Genomic DNA, 23,438 nt, shown 5'->3' on the forward strand with positions numbered 1-23,438 from the left:
GAGCCACCATGCCCAGCCTCCAAAAACCATGTCAATATCTCTCCTGGGTGCCTCCAAAGTGAGGGCCTCGGGGAGCTGTCACAGTCAGGCAGTGACCTCTCAGCACTCACAGGAAGCATGGCCACCTCTACCATGTCTGGCAGATGCTGTTCTAGGAAATGCCTCTCCATACCAGCTATCTCTCTCTGCTGCATCCACCACCTGCATCCCTCTTTCACAACACTTGCATTCTGTACCATACTTGCTTATAGATGTGTCTATCTCTCTTCTAAACTTGGGCTCCTTGTGGCCAGAATTGCAACTCACTCTTTTTGTATCTATCATACAGAACCCAGTGTTGGCTGAGTTGAGTGCACAAATAAAAGAGAAACTGAGTCAATGATTGCATGAATTAATAAATGAAGGGAGGGATGAATGGATGGCACAATGGATGGCACAATGGATGGCAGAATGGCTCAGCTTTTCCAAGCGAGAGCCTGCCTTTTGTGTTGATGAAAACACATGGTGGAGGCAAACTAGGCCCTTCACTGAGCAAGATGTTAAGTCCTGGAATTCAGAAACCTAGGATTCATTTCTCCCTTCATCTGTCTCAAGAGTAGCAAAGACGAGTCTTTTGTTCACAAAGTCTTTGAGAGACACACCTGAGAAGTCTCTTGTTTTTACTATTTACCCTTTGGGTCTTGGAGATTTTTTTTTTTTAAAGGAACTGTCAAAATCATTAAAAGCAAGGAAGACCCTGGAGGTCTAATGAATGCTTGAGGAAGAGCAGAAAGGCTGAGTCACATGATTTCCAGGAACAGGTCAAGCCAATGTTCTATGTTCATGGGATAGCATGGAGGATGGCGGTGGGCTAAGCTGGCGATATGTGACTTTGATGAAGTCTTCTGAGAAAGGTAGGTCTAGACAGGTTGGTGAGAAGGAGGGACAGCCGCCTTAGATCAGGGACAGGTTGTGTGTGATCTTTAGCAAGTGACTGAAACTTTCTGACCCTCTGCCCCCATTTCTTCATTTCTTTCTCTTTCTTTCTTTCTTTCTTTCTTTCTTTCTTTCTTCTTTCTTTCTTCTTTTCTTTCTTATTTCTTTCTTTATTTCCTTCTTCCTTCCTTCCTTCCTTCTTTCCTTCCTTCATTCCTTCCTTCCTTCTTTCCTTCCTTCCTTCCTTTTTTTTCTTTTTCTTTTTTTGACAGAGTCTTCCTCTGTCACCCAGGCAGGAGTGCAGTGGCTTGATCTTGGCTCACTGCAACCTCCACCTCCCAGGTTCAAGTGATTCTCCTGCCTTAGCCTCCCAAGCATTTGGGATTACAGGTGTGTGCCACCATGCCTGGCTATTTTTTATATTTTTAGTGGAGATGGGTTTTTGCCATGTTGGCCAATCTGGTCTCGAACTTCTGACTTCAGGTGATCCGCCTGCCTCAGCCTCCCAAAGTGCTGGGATTACAGGCGTGAGCCATGGTTCCTGGACCATTTATTCATTTCTAATGGTGGAGAAAAATCTCTGCCTCATGAGATTGCTGGTGGTTTTAAGCAAGATCATTGCTGTAAGGTGCAGTCATTTAAAATCCAGCCCAGTTGTTCTTTTCCCAACTGAGTTCATCACCTCTCCTCTCAATTAATCTCTGTATGTCTATTGTTGAACTTATTATTGTATTGCAGTGAGTTTGTCTGCATGCTTATCTGCCCACTAGAGGGCGAGATCCAAGAGAATGGGTGAATAGGTCTTATTCCTGTGGCATCCTCTGAACCCAACCCAGGGCCTTGTATGGAAGACTAGAAGGTGGATAAATCATAAGTTTCATTCTTCTTTCCCTGTTCACAATGCTCAGAAATATAGATTATCCAGTTTGGAGGTGAGGATGCTTCTTCCAAGATTACCTGTAGCTCTGAGGATTCCAAATTTAGCACATCAATAAATAAACAGCTTCTTTACGGGTAGATAAACAGCTTCCAGATCAACAAACGGTGGTATAATAAGATGTTCCTCTGCAAACTGGCCCAAACAACAATGAGGAAAAGATGCAGGAGTCCCAAACAGAACACGCCAGTGAGGGAGTATAAAAGTGAGGGCCTCAGGGAGCTGTCACAGTGAGGCAGCAACCTCTCAGCACTCAGCACAAGGAAGCACGGCCACCTCCACCATGTCTGGCAGTTGCTGTTCTAGGAAATGCTTCTCCATGCCAGCCACCTCTCTCTGCTCCACTGAGGTGAGCTGTGGAGGCCCCATCTGCCTGCCCAGTTCCTGCCAGAGCCAGACATGGCAGCTGGTGACTTGTCAAGACAGCTGTGGATCATCCAGCTGTGGGCCACAATGCCGTCAGCCCTCCTGTCCTGTGAGTAGCTGTGCCCAACCCCTGTGCTGTGATCCTATCATTTGTGAGCCTTCTTGCTCCGTGAGCAGCGGCTGCCAACCCGTGTGCTGTGAGGCCACCACCTGTGAGCCTTCTTGCTCCGTGAGCAGCTGCTACCAACCTGTGTGCTTCGAGGCCACCATCTGTGAGCCTTCTTGCTCAGTGAGCAACTGCTGCCAACCTGTGTGCTTCGAGGCCACCATTTGTGAGCCTTCTTGCTCCGTGAGCAGCTGTGCTCAACCTGTGTGCTGTGAGCCTGCTATTTGTGAGCCTTCTTGCTCCGTGAGCAGCTGCTGCCAGCCTGTAGGCTCTGAAGCCACTTACTGCCAACCAGTCCTCTGTGTGCCCACTTCCTGCCAGCCTGTCCTCTGCAAATCCAGCTGCTGCAAGCCAGTTGTCTGTGAGCCCAGCTGCTGTTCAGCTGTCTGCACCCTGCCTAGTTCCTGCCAACCTGTGGTCTGTGAGCCTTCCTGCTGTCAGCCGGTGTGCCCGACACCTACCTGCTCTGTGACCAGTAGCTGCCAGGCTGTCTGCTGTGACCCCAGCCCTTGTGAGCCAACTTGCTCAGAGTCTAGCATCTGCCAGCCAGCTACGTGTGTGGCTCTGGTCTGTGAGCCAGTTTGCCTCCGCCCTGTCTGCTGTGTTCAGAGCCCGTGCGAGCCACCTTGTGTCCCCAGCACTTGCCAAGAGCCTTCTTGTTGTGTCTCCAGTATCTGCCAACCCATCTGCTCTGAGCCCAGCCCCTGCTCACCAGCTGTCTGTGTGTCCAGTCCATGCCAACCTACTTGCTATGTAGTCAAGCGCTGTCGTTCTGTCTGCCCTGAGCCAGTTTCCTGCCCATCTACCTCCTGCCGACCTCTTTCCTGCAGTCCAGGGTCTTCTGCATCTGCCATCTGCCGACCAACTTGTCCTAGGACTTTCTACATACCCAGTTCCAGCAAACGGCCTTGCAGTGCTACGGTTTCCTACCGCCCGGTCTCCCGTCCGATCTGCCGCCCAATCTGCTCTGGACTCCTCACCTATAGGCAGCCATACATGACATCCATCTCCTACCGTCCTGCCTGCTATCGCCCATGCTACTCCATCCTGCGCCGCCCAGCCTGTGTCACTTCCTACTCTTGCCGCCCAGTCTACTTCCGCCCATCTTGCACTGAGTCTGACTCTTGCAAACGGGATTGCAAAAAATCCACTTCCAGCCAACTGGATTGTGTTGACACAACCCCCTGCAAGGTGGATGTCTCAGAAGAGGGTCCCTGCCAGCCCACTGAAGCCAAACCCATCAGCCCAACCACCCGTGAGGCCGCAGCAGCTCAGCCTGCTGCCAGCAAGCCTGCCAACTGCTAAATTGGCTTCAGCCCCCCAATGCTTGCAAATCAAGCCACCAGCTAGAGACAAAACTTCACTGTCCTCCCCAAAGCTCATTATGACTTAACTAGGAGCTCTTTCTTTCTGCATTGTTACTCACCATCGGCTTACACCTCAAAGAACTCATCAGAAATGTCAGTATCCTGATCACTTAAATGAAGGCCTTCTGTTCAGTGAGAGGGAGATATTCCAGGTTCTTGTCTTCTGCTACGATTAAGCTGAGAAGAGCTGCTTTGCCACATCATCTCGGGTCTCTTTCCTGCATGTAGTTTTTTCTGTCATCATGTATGTTCTCCCTTGCTATGCATGCTTGTGTTCCTTAGGAACTTCTCCAATCAGGTAAAATATGTCACTGTCCAATAAAGGTGGCTAAGCTGAAGCAACTTGCTGTTCTCCTTGCTCTTCCATTAATGCCATAGTCTCATCAGTGACTTGCTTCTTCTTTAACAGCAGCTCCATTCAACCATCCATCCACCCACCCATCCCTCTGGCATTATTAGACAGCAGCTAGGTGCCAGGGACTGTGTTTAGCTCTAAGAATAAACATAAGAAGTTTCAGTCTTTGCTCTCAAGAAACTCACTCTCTGGTGGGCAGCAAGACAATTATGACATTCCTTTGTGCCAAGTACTTGGAGATAAGCATAGAGCACCATGAACTCAGCAGAGCATAGTGGGGGAACAAGGAAAGAATTATTGGAGAATGTGATACTGGCATCGAGTCTTTCAGTATGAGTAGGAATTAACCAGTTACAAACAGGAAAGGAAAAACTTTCTAGGCAAAGGAGACATGTACAAGTGAATGGGGCTTGAGAGCAAATTGTTCATTAGGTGAGGCATGGGAGAGTTGTTCTTTGAGGAATGAGCCATGAGGTCAGGTCGTAGACAGTGATCTGTCTATGTTGGGTCTTGCATGCTAGACAGAGGTGTTTCGGTTTGATGCAGGGCTGACACGAAAGCATCAAGGGGCTGCATGCAGGGAGGTGACAGGAAGAGCACTGGGTTTTGGAACATCCCTCTGGCCTTGGTTGGTGTGGAGAACTCAATGGAAGAACATGGTTCTGGATATAGAGAGACTGGGGAGGAAAGGAAGCCAATTGTTTTTGGGTCCACAGGAAGAAAAACAAGTGGGGATCAGGGATCATACTTACAGCAAAGAAGGTTGGGTAACTTGGATTTCTTGTGTGAGAATTTTGTTTATGTTCTCCTAGTTCCTCCAAGACACTCATAGGATAAATTCCGTATCTTACAATCTCCAAGGACAGAGTCTCTTCAAAGCAGTCACTCCCTACACTTAGTGCGCAGAATGGAGGCCTATTCCTTGTCCTCAAGGGGCAGCTTGAGTCATCATGAGCACAGTGTGAGGGTCGACCAGGGCTTCTCAACTTCGGCATTATTGACATTTTGGGCTGGGCGATTCTTTGTTGTAAAGGCTGTCCTGTGAATTATAGGATGTTAAGCAGCATCCCTGGCCTCTATGAACCAGATTCTAGTAGCATCCTTTGAGGGTGATGATCACAAATGTCTCCAGACATTGCCAAACATTGCCTGGGAGTGCAAAAATCACCCCTGTTTGAGAACCACTGGGTCAGACTATGGCAGAGGGAGAAAGTCAAAAGCAAAACTTAATCACATTGGCGTTGGAGTTACTGTCTCATCAAGCCATTGGGATTTATCATTGTCTCCTTCCAGAGTCAAGAGGGGAGTTGGTCAGCCAGATGCTGTGGCTAAAGCCTATAATCCCAGCACTTTGGGAGGCCGAGGCGGGTGAATCACCTGAGGTCAGGAGTTCGAGACCAGCCTGGCCAACATGGTGAAACCCCATCTCTACTAAAAATACAAAAATTAGCTGGTCATGGTGGTGCACGCCTGTAGTCCCAGCTACTAGGAGGCTGAGGAAGGAGAATTGCTTGAATCCGGAAGGAGGTTGCAGTGAGCCAAGATCACTTCACTGCACTCCAGCCTGGGTGACAGAGAGAGATTCTGTCTAAACACGCACACACACACACACACACACACACACACACACACACACACACAGAGGATTTGGCTAGGGTTTTGAACCTCTGTGCCAAGCACTGGACTAAGCATTTCATATGGATTACAGCAATTCTTTGAAGTAATATGTATTCTCTCCTATTTTTTCACCTATACATAAGATGCAGAATTCGGAGGACAAACAATCCAAGTGCCCATCAATGGACAATTAAATTGTGGTATATTCACCCAATGGGATATTATACTGTGAAAATGACTGGAAAATGGCGACATGCAATAGCATGGATGAATCTTACTAACATAGTGTTGATTGATATAAACAAGCTCCAGAAAACCATACGTGTGTGTATATATTTATGTATATTAATATAATCTGTGTATATATATACACACACTCAAACATATATGTGTGTATTGTTCAAAAACCACAGACACACATATGTATGAGTATACATGCATTTATACACATATGCACACACACAAACACATATATATAAAGGGAGTGATAAAATTCACGATTGTCATGGCTAATAAGTAACATGCAAATGACTAAAACCCAGTTCTTTCCAAAGCCTAGGTTCTGTATGGATCATGATATGTCTCAATGTGGTCACAGGTGTCTTTGTTGATACACTAGGTGTTTTTAGTGCCTTGAACTACAGCAAGACAGATGTTCTTGCTATTGAGAGTTTCCTTTAGGAAAAAAGAAAACAAGAGCAGAATCACTTAGAGAAAAATTGATGTAGAATGGATTGCTTTAAAACTATAAAAGTGGTATAGGATATTGGACTGAAGTTGATGTGATTTTTCAAATATGCTCATGTTCTCAGTTTGATTGACATATTTGGTAAGACTGAAAGTATTAAATACATCCTCTGGGAAGATGAAGAGCTTTGGGGGTAAATATTCAGCAATAAAACACAGTGCATGGATTCCTGCAGATTGAAAGATGCCAACATGAATACAGACAAGAAGGAGGGCAAAAGAAGTGATCCATGGTGTGACATAGAAACCAACTGTGGGGAAAAAGGCATTTCAATGGCAGGGGAGAAGGTTTTCCAGACATTGTTCTGATCAAAAATGTTTCTCTTCTTTTTAAAATGGAGGTGAGGAGGGTGCCAAGGAGAAGGCATTTTGTAGCTGGGGGTTTGCAAAGTACCCTTCAGCGTTTTCAGTATTTTCAATAATTTGTGAAGCAACCAAAGCAAACAAACACCCACAAAAAACTAACCTGAGACATGGCAACGCAGTTGATGAAATCGCCATACTCTGAAGACTTAGGTAATTAGCTAACACATTCAACAGAATGAGTTAGTGGCAGAGCCAGAAATCAAGGCCAGCCCCATCTGGCTCCCCACACCGTGATCTTTGCACTCTGTCATGTGCCTCCAGCGTGAACCGGCCAGAACGTTGGCTGGTGTAGAACACCGGACCTGGTTGGTGATGCGGAGCCAGGACAAGCCCGGAGGAAAAGCAGAAGGTCCAAGAAAGTCCCTCATGAATTCCTCTTGGAAGGGATTGGTTTAACATTAACACCACTTTACAGTGATTTTTTTATTATCACTGCTGGGGTGTTTTTATTTGTATAGAATTCATATGCTGTTGATGCCCTAGGGTGGGTTTGATACTTCATAATGAAATATTTGGTAGTTTTAAAAATTTCCAAAATTAAAAGACTGTGTTTGAGTGTATTGATAAGTAGAGGTAAGTACTCACACCAGTGTGGTCTAGCTGCTGATTACAGTCACTGGAGTAGGCGGAGGATCCCCAGGATGGGGCCTGGGCAACCTGCTCACGAGCCAGTCTGTTGCCATAGGGGTGTCAGCCTGCAGCCACTATATCAGTGTTGCCTTCTCCCTGCCTCCCCAAAGTCAGGGGGTCTAATAGGTGGTTAAGGTCAGGGGTTTGGTGGTCAGACAAAGCTAGGTTTGAATTTTGTTTCTACCCCTTTTCATTTGCATAATTTTGGGAACATGATTTAAACTCTATGAGTTTTGCCACTTCTGTTTTTTTCTTTTCTGTTCTAAAAAAATCTTGAGAGGAACCAATTTGGGGCAGATTTTAAGCTTCCTAAAAGGGCCAATGAAGTTTTATATTTTAATCTTAACTTTGTTTTAAACCTGGTTTCTTCTTTATTTATTACTTTTTTTTAGTTTTGCCACTTCTAACATAGTGATGACAATTATACTTACTGAAGTCATTGTGAGGATTCAGTGGAAAATGCAGCCAAGGACTTGATCTAGTAACTATGCAATAAATGAAAGCCATTTCTATTGTTATTATTAGTAATAGTACTAGTAAACAAGTTTCAGGAATGCTAAATGGGAAGGTTTTAAAAAGAGGTAGAGGCACTTAAGTGTCCCTGGGTTCCGTGGACTAATTTTCCATTTCCCATCTTGACATCCTCTCCCCAAACTGGGTCAAGGCTTCATTTCTGATTGAATGGTGCAAAGCTGCATTCCTGGAGGAAGAGCAGGGCCACTCTGGCTTGGCAGAGGCCTCCTGATGAAAGGTTAGTGCCAGGAAAGGCCTGCTTCAGTGAGGCTGGAGAGCAATCTGTAAAAGAGACAGCTCATCCAAGAGCAGGAGCAGTGTCAACGAATCCAAATGCAGCGCAGAAAACTCCAGACTCAACAGACACCTTTTCAAAGTTGAAACATCTCCCAGGCTCCTGAAGCCTGCTAATCAGATGTTTGCATGCAAATGAGTAAAAACAATAACAAGGAAAGATGCTGCATGGCGTGCCAACACCCCTAGTGAAGGACTATAAAAGCCCCTCTGTATCGGATGTCTTTCCAATGCAGGTATACTGAGCTTGCAACTTCCCAGCAAGGTCAGCACCAGCACCATGGCAGACGACTGTTGTCCTGGAAACACCACAGCCATTCCAGCTGTGCCCACCGTCACCACATACCCAGTTAAAGGTGGCTTTCGACATGCTCTCTGTTTGCCTAGTTCCTGCCACAGCAGAATGTGGCAACTGGTCACATGCCAAGAAAGCTGTCAGCCATCCATTGGTGCCCCAAGTGGCTGTGATCCTGCTTCGTGTCAACCTACCTGCCTTCCAGCAACGTCTTGTGTGGGATTTGTTTGCCAACCTATGTGCTCCCACGCAGCCTGCTATCAGTCTGGCACTGGTCAGTCTCCTTGTCTGGTTAGCTCATGTCAGCCATCCTGCTCGGAATCTACTTGTTGTCAGGAAAAGTGCTGCGATGCCAGTCCCTGCCAGCAAAGCTCCTGCCAGGAATCTGTCTGCATGTCTGGATCATGTCAGGCAGCTTGTGGCCAATCAGTCTGCTGTGATGCTGGATCCTGCCAGCCATCCTGCTCTGAAGTGACCTCCTGTCCGGAAACTTCTTGCCTACCAACCATCTGTACAGCTAGTCCATGCCAACCAACTTGGTGCCAAGGAAGTTCATGTCAACCCGTCAGTGGTGAAGGCCAGCCCTGTAAATCAACTTATTATCAACCCATCTGCTATATTTTCAAGCCTTGCCAATCAGCCCTCTACATGCCTGTTCCCTGCCAGCCATCGACTTGTGTGTTCAGTTCTTGCAATACTACTTGCTGTGTGCCTTCCCATTGCCAGCCACTTCACTGCCAACTGGTTCCTTCCACATGCTTCATCTACCAGCCAGTGGCTAACTGCCAGGCCCCTTGTTCCACAAAGAACTGTTGCAAACCAGCTTCTTGTGACACTGTGATTTCTGGCCAACGAACTTGTGATGGACCCCCTTCCTATAACCAGAGTGGCTGCAAATCAGCTTGCTGTGTGACTGGTTTAGGCACATCACCCAGTAGTGGCTCCAATTGCTTGCCGACTTCATGCCAACCCAGCTGTGAGTCCAGCTTCTGCAAGGCAACACTTTGTTAATGGAGCCCTCTTCACACCTCCTCTGAGGGTCTGCGGCTGTCTATAAATGCATAGCTGTCCCTGGGTGTCTGCCTCCCACCGAGTACAAATGCTGCCTGCTTTCTAACTTTACCCTGATTCCACCTTCACATTCTCTCCAGGTGCTGACCAGGGAACTTGTCCAGGCACGAAGAGATCCTTCTTAACCTAGAATAACCTTTCAGCAACCATGGACTGCCACACTGCGGCTTGCATTTCCTGATGATGTCAATTCATTTCACTTTAGCAAACCCTCTCTTGTTTCTCTTTCTTGATGCTGCCTGGTCTTTCAGAAGACCTCGTTGCTGCCAGCTGCTAATAAAAATGTGACTGGTTAAGTATAATAAATAAGACTCCTGGAGTGCTTTCATTCCTACACACACCTCTATGTAGATTTCCTTCAGGTCACATTTGAACACAATGAGCCTGAGTCATCTAAGTCAGTGGGTCTGCATTGGTCTGCAAGGGTAGCTAGTGTCTAGGATTATAGATTCTCCAGCTGGACGAGAGTAAGGGCAAACAGTTCACTGGCTTCCAAAATTTTCACCACCAAGAGTTCTTTTGAGCTGAGTGGGCTCATTTTCCCTATAGTGAGTAGACAGGAAGCCAACAACAAAAATGGTTCTGGAAAGCCACAGATGAAAACAAACATGAGGTATTGGCCATAGAGAATAGCTTAGGGTTAATTCATTTAAGATTCTTTTTTTTTTTTTGACACAGAGTTTCACTCTTGTTGCCCAGGCTGGAGTGCAAGAGCGTGATCTCGGCCCACTGCAACCTCTGCCTCCTGGGTTCAAGCAATTCTCCTGCCTGGGACATTGTGTCAGCTGGCTAAGGAGAAATATTCATAGGATCACTTTGTATTATCATAGAGCAGGCAATGAAGGGTGTACCTGTAGGTGAGCAGCAATAATTTGGTAACTAGCACACAAATCTTCATAGTTCACATTTTTCTGTCACTGAGGTATACTTTGGATCTGTAGAGAGACTATTAATTGTTTTATCCCCAGTTTTAGAATCACAAGGGTCGTAGTCTTGAAAGAAGGTTCTGATTGTTTCCCTATCTATTTAATAACTAGGGTACACATCATACTTGTCCTGAGAAGTTCCATTCCTGAGGAAAAACTATGCATGATTGTCTTATTTTGGAAATCTCAAATGTGGGATTCGTGTAATGGGCTTTGATAAAGGATGTTAAGGGGCAAAGTTAAGGCAGCCTTGTAAAGGTCAACTTGGAAACTAAATATCAGTAGGGAGTTATCTCAGTGGCTATAAGTTAAGACAACAGAATAAAAACTGATATTTGAGACATAAAAATGGCCCAAAAGATGGGTGTAATGAGCCCATGAGTCCCCAGTATAACATGAAACTTGCCGATCTGCGTAGTGTACGGCATTTGGTGTTACTCACGTTGGTCTCATCAGTTTGCCCATCTAAATAAATTCATCTTACAACAATAGTTCTATAACATCTAGAAGTAAGTTCCCTCCTGTAGCCCACTTCATCAGAAACTTCTTGGCAACACCTGAACCTAGCTGGAACTGGAAAAATATTTGATGGTAGTGATTTCCTGATAAATAGTCCAGAGCTGTTGCAAACAAAATCCAAGGATTGCTCTTTTTAGACAGAGTCTTGCTCTGTCGCACAGGCTAGAGTGCAGTGGCTTGACGTTGGCTCACTGCAACCTCCGCCTCCTGGGTTCAAGCGATTCTCCTGCCTCAGCCTGCCGAGCAGCTGAGATTACAGGTGCGTGTCACCACACCCCACTAATTTTTTGCATTTTTAATAGAGACGGGGTTTCACCACATTGGTCAGGCTGGTTTTGAACTCCTGACCTCAAGTGATCCACCCACCTTGGCCTCCCAAAGTGCTAGGATTACAGGTGTGAGCCACTGTGCCTGGTTAAAGGGTTGCTGTTTAAATGAACTATTTGCTTATGCTCTAAGTCAGCATGGATGGGATCCATAGATCTGTCCCGAAGTCTTAAAAATTAGTCTCTTGACTTAGTGGCATGGGAATAGATGTGAAAGAACTTTGTTTTTAAAAAAATATTAATTAATTAATTAATTAATTTTTGAGACAAAGTCTCGCTCTTTCACCCAGGCTGGAGTGCAGTGGCACGATCTCAGCTCACTGCAAACTCTGCCTCCCAGGTTCAAGTGATTTTCGTGCCTAAGCCTCCCGAGTAGCTGGGAATACAGGTGCACACTGCCAAGCCTGGTTAATTTTGTATTTTTAGTAGAGACGGGTTTTGCCATGTTGGCCAGGCTGGTCTCGAACTCCTGACCTCAAATGATCCTCCCGCCTTGGCCTCTCAAAGTGCTGGGATTAAAGGTGTGAGCCACTGTGCCCGGCCAAAATGGGAAAAAGCTTTGTAAAATATAAAATATCCTTTAAATCTAAGAGCTTATGAAGGATATACTGCACACATAATCTAGGTCACGAAAGGATATGCAAGATGAGTATAGATTACTAGGTGATAAATTGGGAAATGCCTTAGTTGCAAAGAAGATAATTCAAATTATAAATACAATGAAGAAATGTGCAGGAAAGATATTTTAGAGGTGGCAAAATTAACCAGTTATTAAGACAATCAGCAGAGGTGGTGGACAGGGATGGTGAATCTCATGCATGTCCAATTTCTAGTGATACTCATTAGTTAAATCCAAACCCTCACTAGTGGCCATGAAGTCCAATGTTTCTTTAAAAAGGCAGTAAGGACCAATGAAGATTTTTTTCCTTGTCCATAGTTTAGTCAAGCTTCTGAACCTTCTCATAGGCCCATGGGTGCACTTCCTTGTAAAATCCAGTTTTGTAAAATTTTAGCAAAGAGCCCTGCTAAATAGGTTTAGCAAGAACTCCCCATCCTCGATATCTGATCACCCTTAATAGAAGATCAGATCTCTTATCTGCCACCATTCTCCAAGTGATGTTTGATCACCCTCGCCTGTCTTCAGCAAGAGCACTTTTAGGTCAGTTTAGCCAAAATTTCCCTACTGGTGATGCTTCCTCTTAGTAATTTTCCATCCACTGACCGCCACCCTGCTCCTTGGCTGTAAATTCTCACTTGCCCATGCTATTTTAGGAGATGAGTCCAATCTCTGTCTCCCAGTGCAAGACCCTGTTATGGTGGTTCCTTTGTTTACTGCAGTGTTCCTGAATAAAGTCTCCCTTACCAGGCTTTCACAAGTGCCACTGAATAATTTTTTTTTAACAAGACTATGATGAATTTTTAAAAGCCAAATCCCTATTGTTTCCCTGATAACATATTATTTCACCAGAAAAATAAATATAAGAAATTCATTTTAAATGTATCTCAAACCATCAGAAAAGGGCTTAACCTTATTGAATTGAGCTACTAGGAAAGAGGAGGAAAGAAGAAGAGTGGAAAGCATCGGTCATTCAGTGCAAGCATGTCCGGCTGTCACCGATAAGCTAGCTGTACCTGTCTTAGGACAGAGCTGTATGAAGGAAGTTAATATTTACCAGTTAAAAGAAAAATGAAAGAGGAAAACAGTGATTCAGCACTAAACAGAATTAAGAGTCAGTCATTTGAAATATAGAAAACCCTAGAAATACCATTACAAACAACAATAATAACAATAAACCCGCTATTGTATAAAAACAAATTGTGCAATAGGTAAGAGATACATTGTTTAAAGTCTTCTTGGATGTTGTAAGTTATTTTCAGGGCCAAGAAGCAAAAAACTGCTCTTGCAATTCAAGTTCGGGTATATATTTTGCAAATGCTGGCATGCTCAATGCTTCCTGAAGGAGAGGGAGCTATCCTTATTTTGATCAGTTCAGATTGAATGAAAATTTTCTCTGATGCTAATATAGATCCAGTCTCCCAAATTTTAGGTTCCCCACGATTCTTCAAACATCACCAATAAGAGTTCAATGTTCTTGGCTGGGTGTGGTGGCTCACACCTGTAATCCCAGCACTTTGGGAGGCCAGTGTGGGCAGATCATGAGGTCAAGAGATCGAGACCATCCTGGCCAACATGGTGAAACATGGGCATGGTGGCGGGCACCTGTAATCCCAGCTACTCAGGAGGCTGAAGCAGGAGAATTGCTTGAATCTTGGAGGTGGAGGTTGCAGTGAGCCGAGATCGCACCACTGCACTCCAGCCTGGTGACAGAGCGAGACTTATCTCAAAAAAAAAAAAAAAAAAGAGCTCAGTGTTCAATGTTCTCACTTGGAAGATGTCTCAGTATCTGAGAAGTAGTTTGTCCACGGTCAGGAAACTAGAACTCATTTAAAGAAACTAAATTCTCTCCTATGCTGTTTACATCCATTTGGGGCCACTATTCCCCTTTCCAGCTGTCCTTCTACAGCATTCTGTTCAAATATTATTCTTTGAATATATAAGTAATATTAAGAAGTCCTCCTTTCTTATGTCTTAATCATAATTTTACCAGTAGATCTTAAATGAAATCCCTTATATTCTTATCATCACCTATTTGTGTAGGTACAATTCTTTCATAGTGGACTTAATGTTGGTCTTAGTGAGTTGTTTGTTTTATATATTAAGTATACTTATGCTTTGCTATATTTATTACTATTGGGCACTTAAAGGGGAATGCTTGGAAAAAACTGGGTTGATTTTGCTAGGAATCAACCTTAAAGGGCAGAAGATTATTGAAATTTGACCCTTTCCATCTTAATCTTTGTTCCAAGCAGGAATCTGACTGGGGCTGAAGAGCTTGGTTTTTACCTTGTCCTTATCTTGCATAAGGAATGCTTTTGTTTAGAAAGAGGATCTGAAGGTTTTCTGGTCTGGGACAGGCCACAGCCACTGTGGAACGCAGTGATAATAAAGGATGGATAAGGCTTGCATGCTTTCCTTAGCGAGTTTATACAATCTATCCAATTTAGGCTTTCTTGATTTGTATTCTAGAATAATGTCTATATTTGTTTATTTAAGTGGGAATCATTTTAATTTTATTTCTGATTTTTAATCCTATATTTTCTGCATTAGTTACCTCCAAACCTACAATTTAATTAAATTTATCCCAGCGTTTGATCTTAGAATATAACATTCATTCTTGTTTCCTGCATATTCACAAGAAAAATCCCAAGCTGTGTTATCTGAACCATGTGTCAGAAGAGGTTCCAAGGAGAAGGTGTCCAGTGATGAAAGAGCCGAGTTTTCCCTATTTTGAATGTAGGAAACACAGGCTGGTTTTTCTGAAATTAGTCCCTGTTCTTTCCATAACAATATTACATTGCACTAGAGAGCCTAACCTAGGGATTGTCTTTTATGTGTAATTCAAATTCTAAGAAGAATAAATTAATTATAGTCCAATCACCACTATAACTCACAGCAGGGAGGAAGGAAGAAGTATGTGGTGTGTCACTCATAGCAAGTTGGTGATGTTAGATTATAATCAGATGAACAAAGACACACACAAAATCATAAGCGTCAACCCAACACTCTGATGATAATTCTACATTATCATTATGATGACAACTCTGTATCACACAGTAATCTTTTTTTAAAGACTTTGTGAGATAAGAAAGATAAACAAAGCCCAAGTTATCCTGACATGCAATAGAAATATTACAAATAGTCAGCAGATATGATGGTAGACATGAACTAAACCAAATATAAATTTCATCATGGATGCTCACCATGCAATGGTGTGAATGAGAATGCATTGGTACAGTCAGATATCATCCAAGACTTGGAACCTATGTTCAAAACGATCAAAACCAAATTATGTAGCGTCACCTTAAAAAGATGTATGCATTCAAAGTCTGAGGAATTGATTCAAGTCTAATTGAAGATGTAAAAATGTGAAAGTTAAATTAGAGTATTGTTGAACCATGGAAAATCAGGGTTAAGACAAGTGCTGGGGTGAATGTTGGCAGTGTGCCTCCAGGCAACTGCCCACAGGAGAGGGACTATGAATTTTCAATTTCCATTGGTGAGAACTATTGTGAAATGAACATGTCAAATGCCATTCAACATTTAGTTTATATAACTTCCTGTCTGATTCCTTACTCATGTGGTGGTTTAGAAGTTCCTGTTACTTAATTCTCCTGTAATTTAATAAATAGGCATCCTTGCTTTTTGGGCTTGGCTAACAGGAGTCTGCTCTAAGACGTGGCTTAACCCTTAGAATGTAAGTAAAATCAGGTCTCTGAGTCTGCAAGGCTAAAGGCCAGACCCAGGTACATTTATCAAGGGTTGTGAATTCTACCTTGCATGCCTTTGGGGAGATAGTCCTTATTTTTTTTTTTTATCTCCAAGGGAAAGCCAATTATCATGACAGTGTGTATGCTTTCTTTAAAGCATTATGTATGTGAATGCTTATGGAGTTCAGAGAATAACAACCTGTTAGCAATTAATTAATCAAATAATGATGGGGCAAGACAGAGTGTTTAAGGATCTCAAAGAATCTCAGGCATGGAAGGAATCCTAATAAACTTCCTGCCATGTGTTGCCAGATCCAATGCTTAAGTGTCTAGTAAATGGAAATTCATACACCCGGGGTGGTCTGTTCCATTCCTAGGAAGATCTTTTAAAGAGCTTTTAGAGAATTTCTGTACTCACTCTAGACCCCCTGAACTTTTTCCTCATTAGAAGCATCTGTGACTAAGCAATCAGAATGGCTTTTCTGAGCGCTTCCCTACCCTTAGCTCCATCCTCTATTCCAGTGCCCTTTGCTGGAAAATCACATTCATGTTCCTGTAAATATGCCAATTATCTTCCTGCTCTGTAGAATGCAGTTCCAGTCAAACAAGCATTTCCTTGCCTTGCTATCACAAATTTTTACATGGTCCTTTTGCAGCAAGTTTATCATCACCAACCTTTGCTTACCAAGTCCTTCTCATTGTTAAAATCTAGATCAAGGTGGTTTACCTGGATGCCTAAGAACCTTCTGCTCAATTTTAGTGATTCTGAGGTCCCCACAAAATAGCTAGATTGTTGGATGTTCCTTCATCCCTTCTCCTCCTGTGTGTGCTGGTTTTGTGATCTGCATTTGCAATGTATCATCAATTTCCTGTGTTTGGCCAGGAACACTGCAGTATGTCCACACAAAGAGAGCTCATGGGTTCATCTTCCCTTCTTTGTTCATGCACAGGTTTTCCACTGTGGAAGAAGGCAGGAAAGTCTGGGCCATGAGGATCGAAATCACATAGATGAGTATTTGCATCATGCCTGTTCTGCTACCTACAAGCTGCAGGCTTTGGGGGAAGTACTTAATATATTCCAACCATGTTTTATTGTTTCTGCATTTACATTTTTGTGGAATTTTTGTACCTGAATTCTTTCAGTATCACCCCTGTTGTTCTACATGGTAAATTGATTCATGGGTTCAAAATGGAAGTTTTTTATTTCCTTCCCTCTCTGATTCGTTGCTAAGATACAATTCTGCTAGATACAGTCGTCATGAACCACCCTTCCTATATCATTAATAATATAGGCTCACCTTCCTCACTTCTACTGTATAAATTTTGTCTCGTTTGTATTCTTCCCGAAGCACAGTAAAGGTGAGGATGTTGAATGTCTCGTTCACTTCTGTAATCACAGCACCTGGCACAGTACTTAACACACAGTAAGTGCTCAATAAATCTTATTTAAATAAAGGATTGTTTTAATATCCAGATGTAAGTCTTTATTCTTATTCACTCTCCCGAAGTCCCAACTACTGGTAGAATAAGGAAATGAGACTGTGTGAGGGTACCAAGTAATTTGCTGTCATATTCGAGACTCCATAGACCCGGTTATGTCTCTAGACTGGTAGGGGCAGGGAGCATAGCACACACAGTGAGTGTAGTGTAGACAGCTTAGTGTTTGAAGCCAGGTCAACTGTTAACTGTACAACTTTGAACAAGTTCCTTCATCTCCCTTAGCCTCTGTTTCTTCATCTGTGAAATGAGGAAAATAAAACATTGGTGGATTATGAATTAGAAAAACCTAGACTAATACCTGTAGTTACTCAGTAAATGGTAGTCCCTCAGCTCATCCTTGAATGCATCAGGAGAGCAAGCACTTAGCAAGTCAGACAACATGGAAGCCTCTTTGGAAAATCCCTCCACCTTCTTAGATTTCCTAAGACCTAACTACTATGCGATAGCTCAGGCCACAGAATATTATTTTTCCCCTGGAGCCAGTATCTGTTCTTTTTTTTCAAGAAATATCTTGGTATCTTCTTTGGTGTTCAGCTCTTCGGAAAGTCTAGCTCCCACTTTGGGGGACTACAATAACGTCTATTGTCATTATATCCACTATGCTTTTTAAGAGTGACCAGTTTCCTTTATTTTCTTTCTCAAATCCTTATGTTTTCTTTTTCTAACACTCTGATGTTGAATCTCCTCTGCTTCAACTTTGCCTCACAACATTGAGGCACTGGTTGGATCAAAGCATTATATACCCATTGCTCAGTTACTTCAATTCTGAGGATTCTGTAAATATGCACTACCCTTATAATCCTCTGATTGAGAAGCTAGGTTGATCCAGCATTTGGAGCACAGAAACTGTGTCTTGTGCGCATTGCAGGGTGTTTCTTAGTCTTTTTTGTTCAAGTATTCTGCATTTTTAGGTAGAAAAGTGACCTACATGTACAAGACATTTCATTTTCATTTGTCAACAAGCAACTCAAATCATACACCTTCCCTAAAACTCAGACACCAGAGTTACTTCTACTTGTATTAAAATCTAAATAATAATGCCCTGGATCAAGATTCAGAACATCTGGGTATTGGACTTAATTCTATCAATTTCTAACTGTATGACATGAGGCCAGTGATTTTTCCCATTTGTAATGTGCAAATGATAGTCTTTGCTTTGCCCACCTTGTGGGGTTACTATGAGATTAGAAGAGATAATAGGAAATACAATACACATGCAAGGCCTTTTAAAGGAATAGCTGTGCAGAACAAAACCCCAATGTATGGTCCATGACAGGAAAGACTTTAGGAAGATAATTCTTTTTTTTAAAATAATTTTTTTATTATACTGTAAGTTTAGGGTACATGTGCACAATGTGCAGGTTTGTTACATAGGCATACATGTGCCATGTTGGTTTGCCACACCCGTTAACTCGTCATTTACATTAGGTATTTCTCCTAATGCTATCCCTCCCCCTGACTCCCACCCCATGACAGGCCCTGGGGTGTGGTGTTCCCTGCCCTTTGTCCAAGTGTTCTCATTGTTCAATTCCCACCTATGAGGGAGAACATGCGGTATTTGGTTTTCTGTCCTTGTGATAGTTTGCTTAGAATGATGGTTTCCAGCTGCATCCATGTCCCTGCAAAGGACATGAACTCATCCTTTTTTATGGCTGCATAGTATTCCATGGTGTATATGTGCCATATTTCTTAATCTAGTCTATCACTGATGGACATTTGGGTTGGTTCCACGTCTTTGCTATTGTGAATAGTGCCTCAGCAAACATACGTGTGCATGCGTCTTTATAGTAGCATGATTTATAAGCCTTTGGGTATATACCCAGTAATGGGATTGCTGGGTCAAATGGTATTTCTAGTTCTAGATCCTTGAAGATAATTCTAACTGATTATGGAGGTGAGAAGCAGGACACAGGAATAATGAGTACATTGATATAACGTGGTTGATATTGCGCGTTTGCAGCAATATTGATCAGTTGCAGAGACTTAAGAGAACAGTCTTAGGGATTTGATATTTTAAGATTGTTAGAGGGAAAAGGGGATGACAATTTTTCCTTGGCTGAGATCTTGAGTTCATGTCAAGGATCCATGAAGATGACTAGCAGCTGGCACTCTGATATATAGGAAATAAGGAAGAGAAAAATCAAAGTGAAGCCAGCTCCACTTCACTAAGCAGCCTCACAATTTAACAATATAACACATCAAATGTTTGGCAACAGTATGTTGGTTGTCAACAAAGTCAGGGGAGTGGGAGTTAGTTCATTGGTAAGGCTGGTAGCAGCTGGACTCACAGTAGGTGGGCTGGCAGCAGGGTGGGCTGCAGCAGGTGGTCACACAGACAGTCCTGTAGCAGGTGATTGCACAGCAAGTTGGGCCACAGCAAGGCGGGCGGGAGCTGGACCCACAGCAGATGCTCCTGTAGCAGGTGGTCTTGCAGCACATAGGCTGGCAGCAAGGGGAGCAACACTGGGTCATGATGTCAGGGGTGGAGGGTGGGCTCCTGTTTAGAGGTAAATTTCCCGGAATCTGATGACTCCTTCCAATCTGGACCTTCTATACACTGAGCCTCCAAAGTTTCCACCAATCAGCAGGACTTTTCCTTGTTGTTGTTTACATTGTTTTCCATAGTCAGTTTGGGATTATTGAAGAGGAAGTTGTTTCCTAAATATTATAGATCTTCTGAGAGTAAGGGTTTAATCTGTTTCTTAATTGAGAATAACTGTTAGAAACTTTGTTTCAGATAAAAGGAAGGTGGTCACATCATTGACATCCTTCCTGCTCTGGTCATCATGTGGTCATGTGATAGTTCCTACTGGCCTTGGAAGGTCAGGGCAGGTGTCTCTCCCCAGCTTGTTCTTTGGGGAGTGTCTGTGGGGAGGAGCATGATGCTGATAGGTTCACAGTGACGAACTGAATCCATGCCTGCGTCAAGGCTATTCACCTACAAGGCCTGATTCAAGAATAACAGGCACCTACCTGTCTTTGTGCAACCTACTCCGGATGTGTATGTGGTGTTTGTCTTTCTGTGCCTGGCTTATTTTACTTAACATAATGATCTTCAACTCCATCCATGTTGTTGCAAATGACTTGATCTCATTCTTTTTTATGGCTGAATAATACTTCATTTGGTGTATGTACCACATTTTCTTTATCCATTCATCTGTTGGTGGACACTTACATTGCTGCTAAATCTTAGCTATTGTAAACAGTGTTGCAACAAATATACGAGTGCAGATGTCTCTTTGATATACCAATTTCTCTTCTTCTGGGTATATACCGAGGAGTGTGATTGCTGGATAATATGGTAGCTCAGTTTTTAGTTTTTTGAGGAACCTCCAAAGTGTCTTCCATAGCGCTTGTACTAATTTACATTCCCACCAAGAATGCACAAGCGTTCTCTTTTCTCCACATCTGCATCAGCATTTGTCATTGCCTGCCTTTTGGATATAAGCCATTTTAACTGGGGTGAGATGATCTCTCATTGTAGTTTTGATTTGCATTTCTCTGATGATCAATGATGGTGAACACCTTTTCATATGCTTATTTATATGTCTTCTTTTGAGAAATGTCAATTCAAATCTTTTGCCCATTTTGTGATCAGATTATTTGATTTTTTTTCCTATGGAATTATTTGACCTCCTTATATTCTGGTTGTTAATTCATTAACAATGCATAGGTATTTTGCAAATATTTTCTCCCATTCTGTGGGTTGTCTCTTTGTTATTGTTTCCTTTGCTGTGCAGAAGCTTTTTAATTTGATGTGATCCCATTTGTTTATTTTTGCTTTGGTTGCCTGTGCTTGCGGGGTATTGCTCAAGAAATTTTTGCCCAGACCAATGTCCTGGAGATTTTCCCCAATATTTTCTTGTAGTAGTTTCATAGTTCGAGGTCTTAGATTCAAGTCTTCGATCTAATTTGATTTGATTTTTGTATGTGGTGAGAAAGAGGGATCTAGTTTCATTCCTCTGCATAGAGATATCTAGTCTTCCCAGCATGGTTTATTGAAGAGAATGTCTTTTTCCCAGTGTATGCTCTTGGCACCTTTGTTGAAAATGAGGTGACTGTAGGTGTGTGGCGAACTTTACTTGTCATGCAGACACCAGTCATATTGAATCAGAGGCCCATTTTATTCCAATGTGACCTTACCTTAACTAGTTACATTCTCAATGACCCTATTTGGTGATGAATTTCTGGGGAAACAAGTCAATCCAAATATTGAAGTATCTCAGAGTGTGTCCATGGCCGATGATAACTGCAAATGAGTAACAGGAATCACAGTGGACAATAACACAGTAACTAGAGGGTCAGACCCTTCAGGCAGGAGGTTCTGGCTTACATCATCAGGCAATTATCTAGACAACAGAAGTGCTGGCCAGTGGTGAAGGGAGTATAGAACTTGTGGTAACTAATGGAGTTGATGAATCTCAGGTGAACCCTATTACAGTAGTAACTGTATCTTGTTCCATTTGGCCTTTATTTTATATCTCTCCTTCCCTTCTTCCTTCCTGCCTTCCTTTCCTCTTACCCTCCCTTCCTTCTATTCTACCATCCTTTTCATACAGACACCAGTCATATTGAATAAGAAGACCAGTTTATTCCAATGTGACCTTACTTAACTAGTTACATTCTCAATGACCTTATTTGGCTATGAATTTCTGGGGAAAAAAAATCAATCCAAATATGGAAGTATCTCGGAGCGTGTCCATGCCTAGTGATAACCACAAATGAGTAACAGCAATCACAGTGGACAACGGTATAGTAACTAGCAGCTCAGAACCTTCTGTCCCTCTTCTTTCTCTCCTCTTCTACCTCCTTCTCCTAGAATTTCTGGCTGTCCATCACAGTTAAGAAGCAAAGATTGGATCTGAGTGGAGCGAATGACAGACCATAGATGACATTTTCATTATCCTGTCCATATTTCTCAGATCTTAGTGTGCTTGGGCCAGTTTCTATTTGCCAGAATCTGCATCTCTGTGCCTAAGGGCTCTTGTATTGCAACTGCAGAAAGTCATGTCACCTGTGCATTCCACACAGAGGAATATCACTCAACTCAACCAATGATCCTGGAGAGCTGATTTACAAAGACTCTAGCTCCCTTATTCCTGAAGATGGAGATTGCTAATTTAAGTGTTTTTCATCATTTCTGATAGTTTTCCCTTTGGTTTAAATTTTAGTTGGTCACTGTGATACTTACTGGCTCAATAGTATACCCTTTTCTGTATCTCTTCTCTGATCCCTAATGGTGTGATCTGCACTTCCCAATAAACTACTTTCACTGGAATATTTTTCTAAGTATCTGTTCTGGGAGAAACCACACTATGACATTACATTAACTCTCTCAGCCTCAATTTCCTCATCTCTACAATGGTAACATTAATACCTACTTTGAACATTTCCTCAAGAATAAATATTAATGAACATAAAGCATGTAGTCACTATCTATCAAACAGTGGGCAACCTAGAACATATTAGTTCTTTTTTTGTCCAGAAAACTTAAAAAATAATTTTAATATTGAATATAAGAATATATTTATAATAACTAACTAGATCAACTAAATTCTTTCTTTACTAGTTTTATTGAGGTATAATTAACAAATAAAAATTGTGTATATGTAAGGTATAAAAGGTTATGTTTTGAGATATATATATATATACAGTGTGAAATAATCATATATTTATTAGCTCACATAGTCACCATTTCCTTTTTATTGTTGTGGTGTGAACATTTAAGATCCACTTTCTCAGCAAATTTCAGGTATACAAAAAGTATTTTAAACTGTGTCCACATTAGAGTGCACCAGATCTGCAGAGCTTATTCGTCTTATATAACTGATGTTGGTCATGAGAAAGTGCTAGTTCTTCTCCTTTACCCCACCACCCTACGACTATCCCAGTCAGCGGCTTTTCTCTCTTTCTGGAATCTTCAGAGCATTCCAGATATACAGTCTCAAAAGATGGCATCTGTATTTTATAAGGAATAACTTAAGTCCATTTTGCCTTGTCAATATGTATTCAGGAGAAGAAGAAGGAAGCCGTATAAGAATGGAAATGTTATCTGCAAATGTTACCTGCAAATACAGGAGATTACTCCTCCATTGTTAAGTCAACTTAAGTGCATGTCTTGCTAATGTAGAGTCCCAATGTAATTTTTACTTTAATGAGAGTTAAATGTAAGTGCTCTTGGACAGAAAGAGAAGACCCA

At 42.5% G+C, this 23,438-nt stretch overlaps 2 protein-coding genes across 2 annotated transcripts; both read left to right on the top strand.

Annotated features, from left to right (window-relative positions):
• The first annotated feature begins 431 nt into the window (after positions 1-431).
• LOC100970401 (keratin-associated protein 16-1) lies at positions 432-3,689 on the top strand. The gene has a single exon (XM_003813824.4). It carries the CDS (start codon positions 2,136-2,138, stop codon positions 3,687-3,689), a length of 1,554 nt encoding a protein of 517 aa, XP_003813872.2. The 5' UTR covers positions 432-2,135.
• Positions 3,690-8,553: 4,864 nt separating this feature from the next.
• KRTAP29-1 (keratin associated like protein 29-1) lies at positions 8,554-9,579 on the top strand. Its single transcript, XM_003813823.1, has one exon. The coding sequence runs from the start codon at positions 8,554-8,556 to the stop codon at positions 9,577-9,579; it is 1,026 nt and encodes a 341-aa protein (XP_003813871.1).
• Positions 9,580-23,438: the final 13,859 nt, after the last annotated feature.

Source organism: Pan paniscus, chromosome 19 (genome assembly GCF_029289425.2).
Source record: "Pan paniscus chromosome 19, NHGRI_mPanPan1-v2.0_pri, whole genome shotgun sequence".
Taxonomy (NCBI): domain Eukaryota; kingdom Metazoa; phylum Chordata; class Mammalia; order Primates; family Hominidae; genus Pan; species Pan paniscus.

Excerpts from the sequence above, each read along its gene's own strand:
- KRTAP29-1 (XM_003813823.1), top strand. The coding sequence starts at position 8,554 with ATGGCAGACGACTGTTGTCCTGGAAACACCACAGCCATTCCAGCTGTG.
- LOC100970401 (XM_003813824.4), top strand. The coding sequence starts at position 2,136 with ATGTCTGGCAGTTGCTGTTCTAGGAAATGCTTCTCCATGCCAGCCACC.